This window comes from Lycium barbarum, chromosome 4 (assembly GCF_019175385.1).
Source record: "Lycium barbarum isolate Lr01 chromosome 4, ASM1917538v2, whole genome shotgun sequence".
NCBI classification, from domain to species: Eukaryota; Viridiplantae; Streptophyta; class Magnoliopsida; order Solanales; family Solanaceae; genus Lycium; species Lycium barbarum.
The window spans coordinates 27,785,559-27,795,075 of NC_083340.1; the positions used below are offsets into that span (position 1 = coordinate 27,785,559).

The following is a 9,517-nucleotide window of genomic DNA, read 5'->3' on the forward strand; positions in this document are numbered from 1 at the left end:
TGTTGAGCTTGATTCATTAGCCAATCTTGGCTCACAATATCCACTTTGTCAAGTTTTTCTTCATGGTGAGAATCGTCCAAAGCTTGTAAACATCCTAACATGGTGAAATCCGTGTTTTGGATAGTTTCATCATCTCCATTTTGAACTACTTCCCACCATTTGGCCACAATTTTGCCATATTTTTCATTTCTCCCCATAATGCCACTCAACATTTCCTCAATTTCCTCTTTTAGAGTATTGGAGATTTCTTCTTTATGATTTGGCTCATTTTCTTCAAGTTGAACCACTTCTTCAATTTCACAACTCTTGTTGTGGTCACAAGAATTTTCGGGCTCATCTTGTAAATTTGAAATCTCTTCTTCAACTACTTCATTTTGAGGAATAGACACATGCATGGAAATTGAAAAATTTTCATCCTCAAGTGATTTGTTCATTTCTAAAATGGATTGCCCGATGAGTTCTCGCTCCTCCTCCCTTTCCCGGTCAAAGTATGCTTGGAGCAATTCCATGACACCTTCATATCCGGTATTTTGCCCTTCGTTTGCCATATCATTGTTCCTATCAAACTCAAAAGCACAACTAGTATTTTCATTAGAACAACTTGGGGGAGGGGAAGGAAAATAATTAGGACAATCACTCCAATGTCCATTTTGACCACCACATATATTACAAATATTCCCATCATAGGATTGAGACGGTGCACACATCTCTCTCCCGGGAGAATTTTCACAATCTTGCCAAAAGTGAGGTCCTCCACAATATGGACATGGGTCATCAAAGTATGAACAACTACCATCCAACCAATTTTCATTATATGATGCCATTTTTTTTTAATTTAAAAAAAAAAAAAAAAACTGGACAGTTTTGCAGAAGCAAAAACTGGATAGTTCTGCAAAAACTGGACAATTCTGCAAAAGCAAAAACTGGACAGTTCTGCAAAAACTGGACAGTTCTGCGGAAACTGTGCAGTTTAGCACAAACTGGTCTGTTTTTTTTTTTTTTTTTTTTAAAGATAAAATAAAGCAAAGAAAGTTTGGACCAAAGCAAGTTAGCTTAAATCCCAAACTAACCTAAATACGCCAAATTGTTCCCCGGCAACGGCGCCATTTTTGATAACGTCCAAATCCACCCTATTAATTAGAATGGGCACGGTCGTATGCAAATATAATTTACCCAACTATGAGTCGGGGTCGAATCCCACAGAGAACAATATATAGGCGATTAGGAAAAGTAGGAATTATCACCAATAATAGCTATGCCAAACAATAGATAATATTTTGGTTTTTTTTTTCGGAGAAAATTATAACTAATGCAAAAATGTAAACTAACCTAGAAAGCAAGTAAAATGATCAATGGCCACAAGCATGGATACAAGGGAAACTACGCTCAAGTAACGATCCAATGTACTTCATGATTTACAAATAATGGTGAGTTTATATTACTTAGCCTCGGATAATGACTCTAAATTAACTTCTTCCGAAGACTAACTAGACTACCTAATTGAATATCCCTAAAGCAATTAGGAGCATTAAGAACACCCGAATATGGCTACAAGTGGTGTCGCCTATCCCTAGGTCAATTTCCATTAGATGAGGGTTAACGCCCCAAATTCTTGTTAATTAATCTTTCCCAATCCCGAGTTTTCCTCTTCCAAGTTTAAATCGAAATAAATGGGCAAGTCTTAGGGTTAGCTACTCCCTTAAGAATCATTCAAAATGAGATTAATTAAAGAAACAACAACCCACTTCATTAGGAATAAAATCATTCAACACATAAGCAAAACAAGAGATTCAATCCAAACTTAAACAATGTATACTTACATAAACAAGGTTCAAGCATTGAAATGAAATACTACACACATAAATATTCAATACAAAACAAGGAATTGAAGAAAGGATTAAGAAATATCTCATTAAAGTGCTTCCAATCTTCTCCTCCAATGGTGTTGGTGATGAAACCCTAGCCTCCAAGTTTATGTGTTATGCCAAAGATGATAATGTTTTTGCCCTAAGCCTCTCTTTTATGCCCCATATTTCAGATTTGCAATTCTGCCCGTTTTTGCGAATCTGTCCCGTTTTTGCAAAACTGTCCAGTTTTGACAGTTTTGCAAATCTGTCCAATTTGGCCTCTTTTTGACTTTATTTTCACTTGATTTCTTCCGATCACTTCTAAATCATATAAAACCTGTAAAATAGATGTAAATGATATTAAATGCACTATTTTCTCAAGCAAACATAGCAAAAATATAAGATTAAAGAAGAGATAAGTTGGTAAAATACTAACTTATCAGTTGTCCAATCTAGACAGGTGGTCTGCAACTTGGTTCTCCGCTCCCTTCCGATATTTAATCTCATTATCAAATTCTTGCAACAGAAGAATCCACCGAATCAACTTGGGTTTAGCATCCTTCTTGCTGAACAAGTAGCGAATAGCTGCATGGTCTGTGTAAACAATAACATGTGTTCCGATAAGATAGGACCGAAACTTATCGAACGCATAAACAACAGCTAGCAGTTCTTTCTCTGTCACAGTGTAATTCAATTGGGCAGCGTCTAAAATCTTGCTAGCATAGTAGATAGAATGAAAAACTTTCTCTCGTCGCCGTCCCAGCACAACCCCCACAACGTTGTCACTTGCATCACACATTAACTCGAATGGAAAGTTCCAGTCAGGTGCAATGATTATTGGTGCGGTTACCAATCTCTTTTTTAGACCTTCAAAGGCTTTCATACATGCATCATCAAATAGGAATTTCACGTCCTTTTCAAGTAATCTGCACATCGGACTTGAGATCTTTGAAAAATCCTTTATGAAGCGCCTATAGAATCCTGCATGCTCGAGGAAACTACGCACGCCCTTGACTGATATGGGGGGTGTCAGCTTTTCAATGACCTCCACTTTAGCACGATCAACCTCCAGCCCTCTCTTTGAAACCTTGTGCCCAAGGACTATGCCTTCTCGGGCCATAAAGTGACATTTTTCCCAATTCAAGACCAGGTTAGTTTTTTTACATCTTGCCAGCACTCGGTCTAGATTCTGCAAGCAAACCTCAAAAGAGTTCCCGAATACCGAAAAATCATCCATGAATACTTCTACGAAGTCCTCAACCATCTATGAAAAAATAGCCATCATGCACTTTTGGAAAGTCGCGGGTGCATTACACAACCCAAATGGCATGCGTTTGAAAGCATATGTGCCATATGGGCATGTAAATATGGTCTTCTCCTGATCCTCCGGAGTAATAGCTATGTGATTATATCCAGAGTAACCATCCAGAAAATAATAAAACTCTTGCCCGGCTAACCTGTCTAGCATTTGATCTATGATGGGATAGGATAGTGATCCTTTCTGGTTGCCTCGTTCAGCTCGCGATAATCCATGCAGATTCTCCACCCAGTGATTGTTCTAGTAGGAATGAGCTCGTTTTTGTCATTTGTCACAACTGTCATCCCTCATTTCTTCGGGACGCATTGCACCGGACTCACCCACTTACTGTCTGAAATGGGAAAAATAATGCCTGAATCTAACCACTTGATTACCTCTTTCTTGACAACCTCCTTCATCACAGGGTTTAGTCTCCATTGATGCTGTGCGCTAGGCTTATGATCATCCTCCATGAGTATCTTGTGCATACACAGCGCAGGGCTAATTTCCTGAATATCAGATATCTGCCACCCCAATGCTCTTTTGTGGGACTTCAATACTTTGAGACAAATATTAACCTCTTTGGTGGTCAACTCTGCTGCAATATTACTGGCAAGGTGTCCCCCTCACCCAAGAATGCATATTTAAGATGGGCGAGCAGGGGCTTCAATTCCAACGTCGGAGGCTCTTCAATTAATAACTTTGGAGTTACTCCCATTGTCCTGTCTAAATGCTCAAACTCGCCTGCCCGAATATAGATACTCGCCATATCCAGAGTCTGCACCATCTCAAACGCTGCCGTGTCACCAAAAATATCATCCCCCACCAAGGCTCTCTCCAACGGATCATGAGAAGTGATGAGAGGCCTTCGTGTATCATCATTCAGAACAGTAATAGCGGACAACTCCTCATAGATTGCAGGCATCTTCAGAGCTTGGTATACATTGAAGACCTCTACTTTATCATGTACTCACATGGTAAGCTTCCCAACAGCTACATCAATAAGTGCTCTCCATGTGGCCAAGAACGGACGCCCCAAAATAAATGGGACTTCCAGGTCTGGCTCGAAATCTAATATCACAAAGTCAGCAGGAATTATCAACGACCCTACTTGTACCAATACATCTTCAATAATGCCTTCGGGTCTTGCTAACGATCTGTCTGCTAGCTGAACTATAGTGGTTGGTCTGGGCACTCCCAAACCTAGCTTCCGGAATATAGACGAAAGCATCAGATTTATACTTGCACCTAGGTCACAAAGTGCTCGAGCAACAACCTGTGTCCCAACAGAAATCTCAATAGTGAAACTTCCGGGATCCTTCAATTTTGTGGGCAACTTGTTCTGAATACGAGAAGTGCACTCCTCAGTAAGTGCAATCGTGGCATACTCTGTGAAACGGCTCTTGTTTGCAACAATATCTTTGATGTACTTAGCATACTTTGGAATACCCTGCAGCATATCGACCAAGGGGACGTTCACGTGTACCTGCTTAAGCAAATCAAGAAACTTCAAATAAGTAGCTTCTTCTTTCTGTCTTGCCAGACGTTGAGGGAATGGAGGCGGTGGCTTTGCAACCACGGCCTGTGGCTGCTTTGCCACTGGTGCCTGGACTGCCTTCTCTTTTTCAGCTTCTACTCGACCAGTTTTCTTTGAAGTCACTTCCTCTAGTTCTCGCCCATTTCGCAGAGTTACAGCATTTCAAGGCTTGGGATTCACATCTGTGTCACTTGGAAGTCCTCCAGGTGGTCTAGTATTTTGTGCACCAGCTATCTGTCCCATCTGCCTCTCTAAATTCCGTACAGCCAAATCACGATTCTGATTATCTGCTATCAACTTCTGCTGGTCTAACATCATCTTCTGCATGTCACCCATCATCTTTTTCATCATTTCTTCCATACTGTTTGTGGGAGCTTGAGGAGCAGGTGTTGACTGATAGTTCGGCTTCTGATTACCTGAGTTGTCACTCCACCTAAAATTCGGATGGTTCCTCCAATTTGGGTTGTAGGAATTTCCGTATTGATTGTTGTTTCCTTGCCCCTTGCCTGCATTACCCATGAGTATATGGATGCGGGATTTGTAGGACATTGATCACTGTTGTGACCCTCTCCACAGACATCACAAAAGGCTATGGCTTGCTGCACTGCATGCACCTGTGGTGGCGCTTGTGACGCAGCTAACTTCCTGAGTTCGGTGCGCATGGCATAAATCTGTGCTGATAATGTTATAAAATTGTGTACTTTAAAGACGCCCGATGCTTTTCTAACTGAACTGCTAGCTGCATCATCCTGCCAGTCTGGAGCTCTGAGTAAACCTGTTCAATAATGTGAATAGTTCTTCATAGCTTAGATCAAGAGCCTGCCCTCCTGCAGCAGTGTCTAGTGATGACTTATGTTGGGCATCCAGACTCTCAATAAATGTGTGTGCCAGAACTTCATTCGTCTAATGATGGTGAGGACAATCTATGAGAAGACCCTTAAACCTTTCCCAGGCCTGATATAAATTCTCTCCATTTTTCTGCCCGAATGACATGATCTCTCTTCGGAGGCGAGCAGTCTTTGCTGGTGGAAAGAACCTTGTCAAGAATTTCGTCGCCAAGTTATCCCACGTAGTGATAGAATTGGCGAGCTCTGCTAATAACCAGTTACTTGCATTCCCCAATAGAGAGAAGGGGAACAGTGTCAGTCGCACATATTCTTTAGTGACCCTTCCAGTAGCAAAAATATCGACAATCTACAGAAAAGTATGGATGTGATGTTGAGGATCCTCATGTGACATTCCCGTGAATTTCCCACTCAAGTGAAGTAGTTGAATCATAGGATGCTTCAGCTCAAAGTGCCCTTCGATGGTGGGCTTGACAATGCTTGAAGTGACATCCGCCACACGAGGCACTGCAACCTCTCTCACTTTCGCCGGTTGATTATTAACCATGACCACAGGTAATTCTACGACTGCCTGCGGATTCTGCAATAGATTCAAATCTCTCCTGCGCCGATTGAAAGTACGTTCAGGTTCAGGATCGAATTCCTCAAGATTGTTTTGACTCGCAGTCCTTCGCATTCGAGTAAAGTACCTGCAATCAAGTAAAAACTAAGATCAAGACGTTAACACTTGGATACAATGAAGCAATAAAATTTATTATGGCAAAAATAATTGATTTCTATGTCCTCGGCAACGGCGCCAAAAACTTGTTGCGTCCAAATGCACACGCAAGTGTACGTGGTCGTACAAGTACAAAAGTGATTATATAAAATCGGATGTCGAACCCACAGAGACTTATGACCAATTTCTCACGAAAATAAACTATTGCTTACTATCTATGCAAGTGAAGAATAAAAGTGTTGGTTCTTTTATAACTAAATGCTATAATGTAATTGACTAAGACTGAATCCAGAAATTGTGCTTAGAATGTAATTGAGAATGGCTTTTATCAAGATTTTAGAAGTATTCCAGGGTCGTGGTTGGTTCACCAATCCTATTGAGTCAATCAAGTATCAAATTAGCAACTTTGTTCACAATAGCTAATTAACCGGATCATTAATCTCGTAGTATACTTCTGAACCACTACTCGCCGATTCAAGATAATTCTCCTCCTATATTCCTATGGTATTGACCTATCAAGAATGCAATAAGAGAAAGGTATATAATTGATTGCGGTAACTAAGTATATTCCTATCCTAGTCACAAATCCTAGCCCAACTTTTAGGGATATTCAGATCACAATCTCATTACTTCTTCTCCAAAGTAACAACGTCTTTCCCAAGCACGTAGATCCATGAGTAAATAGAACTCAACTGTTGCGCAGACAATCAAGAAATTAAACACAGAAGTAATGAAGCAATTGCATACGAACAAGCTACTAAGAGTGAAATACTTGTCAAATGTCAATATTCATGGCTACGCCAGAACCCCAGAATTTGAGTGTTTAGTTACACATAATTCGATAATAGAAACAAGAATTCATGATTAACATAGGGTTTTGATGTAAAGAAAAATAATAGAAGAGGAATAAAACCTAGAAAGAGTTTCACAATTCTCAAAAGTCGTCCAAGCCGTCGTTCTAATGTTAAAAACGGCTATTTATATGCTAGGGTAAATATGAGGTAAGTTGGCCCAATCCCGATCTGAATAGGATAACTGACGCCGCTTGTGTGCTGGCTGTGCGTCGCATGACCAGCGCATGATCTCCTTTACGTTCTTCTTGTGCGGCGCATGACCAACGCATGGTCCTTCTGAGAGTCAGAAAAGGTGTTTTTGTGCGCTGGCTGTGCGGCGCACGGCCAGCGCATGAGACCCTTCAGTGGTCAGATTTTGCCTTCAAGTGTTGGAACTTCCTTCGCAACGTTCAATCGACGTACACAGCCTCGGAATCACTCAAAACTTCCCGGAATCCCCTTCGTTGGTCCTTGTTGTACCTATTCATATAAACATACCAACATAAGCTCATATACAACAATTCGCATTCAAACTTGCGATGAAAGTGCTAAGAAGTAAAGCGTAAATGACACTAAATCTAGATATTTGTGCCAATTATCAGTAACATGGAGAGATCAATGAAATAGATTGAAACAGAGATGTTGGGTATAAAATCAGGGATGATAAATATAGACACACCGTTAATCTGAATAATCAGAATTGTAGCTGCAGCGCTGTGACACTCAAGGAAATTTCTTGTGCACAAGCCACAGTTGCCATGCATCGTAGGAATTAATATGAACCAATTGACTGGGTTGATTGTTATTATACCATGAAGACTTATATAACTTGGAGACTTATTCTCATCTCCTGTAAACAACAAAAGATGATGCCCAAGAAATGATAGGCCTCTTGTTGGCTCTTCAATGGTATGTAACGTTCATTCCAACTGTAGACATATTACACATCCAGTTAGCCAACTATATTTCTAACTCACCTTGAAATATGACTAAGAATACTTAGCACATCAATGTGTCCATTAAATTATGTTGAGAATCGTCGGGCACAACTTGAATTTTATTATTGCAAAGTAAGGACAAACTTCGGTTTTACAATTTCTTACACTAATCTTTTTTCTTTTGCACTCACACTCTAGCAACTCTCTTTATTGCTCTTTACTATTGGTCACTTGATTACTCACTTGTTGCTTGCTTCAGCAACACTCTTATTTTGAGCACACACTCCTTACTTGCCCTCACTTCTTGAGCTCCTCTAACTCTCTTGCTTTCTCTCGCTTGCTTACAACTCAAATGACCACCTGTATTTATAGGTGGAGATGGAATGATCTAGTGAGAGAGATATTTATAACTTTCTCTAAAATATTCCTAAATATCTTTTTCTAGAATCACTCTAGAGTGCTCCTCCCTATTCTCTACAACTCCTTAATTATTCTAGATTCTTCATGAAATATCTTAGATATTAATTAAGTTGGTGATGAATTCTTAACAAATTACTTCAGTGATTGTTCCTTATCTCCAAAAAAAAAAAAAAAAAGCCGTTATATTTTTTTCTTTTCGTGGGGAAGCTTTGTCAATATATGTCACATTGATATTAAATTCAAATTCAGGTGAATCTGCTACTAGTACTACATCAACTTTTTGATCTCCCTTTTTTCATGCTCTTTTTAGTCATTTCAATTTTCATTTAAGTGAGAATTTGATTAACAATTCAAATAAGGAAGTGATTTATATAAGTCATCCATACACTAATCATGGTCGTCTCATCGTAATGTCATACAATTTTGATAAATTTACTAGTATGGCCAATATTTTACGTTCTTGTGGTCTGCCATTAGGCCAGCCCACACAGACACATGTGATTCTAGACCTTGAACCCATCCCGGTTAGAACTTATGAGCAAAGTGTATTTGGGTAATTTTGATCTTTGTTCGTCAATCGAAAAGAGGAAGTGATAATGTTGAAATAGTTGATGGTAATCTTAATTAGTTCATACATTAAGCTAAATTATTGTATACACTAAAACGTGAAGTCATATTCTTTTTATGACTTTATTATCTATTTTATTTTATTTTCCTAGAAACTACATAGACTTCATAAGATTGTCACCTATTTAATAGTAGTATTCAGAAAAGGGCAGGTGGAATATCTATTGTAGTACGAGTAGTAGTTTTTTTCATAGCCCGTAGGATGTGTCTATTTTGTCGATTTTTATGGAAGAAGCTTGACATCTAAACTGAACTTTGAGGGACAAAATAATTAAGTTTCACTTTAAGCAACAAAATCTAACAAAACTAAACTTTGAGGGACAAAATAATTAATTTCACCTTTTAAACAACAAAATCTAACAAAACTGAACTTTGAGGGACAAAATAATCAACTTCACCTTTTAGGCAACAAAATCTACCAAAACTGAACTTTGAGGGTCAAAATAATTGATTGT

The 9,517-nt window shown here is 39.2% G+C and overlaps 1 protein-coding gene and 1 non-coding gene across 2 annotated transcripts; one reads left to right on the plus strand and one right to left on the minus strand.

Annotated features, from left to right (window-relative positions):
• Positions 1 to 4,114: 4,114 nt before the first annotated feature.
• Positions 4,115 to 5,655, minus strand: LOC132637343 (uncharacterized). The gene is made up of 4 exons (XM_060354447.1): positions 5,625 to 5,655; positions 5,229 to 5,456; positions 4,862 to 5,187; positions 4,115 to 4,807 (listed from the first exon to the last, which is right to left on the minus strand). Exons 1-4 carry the CDS (start codon positions 5,653 to 5,655, stop codon positions 4,115 to 4,117), a joined length of 1,278 nt encoding a protein of 425 aa, XP_060210430.1.
• Positions 5,586 to 5,692, plus strand: LOC132638933 (small nucleolar RNA R71). The gene has a single exon (XR_009581990.1). It is a non-coding gene; the product is annotated as a small nucleolar RNA R71 (small nucleolar RNA).
• Positions 5,693 to 9,517: the final 3,825 nt, after the last annotated feature.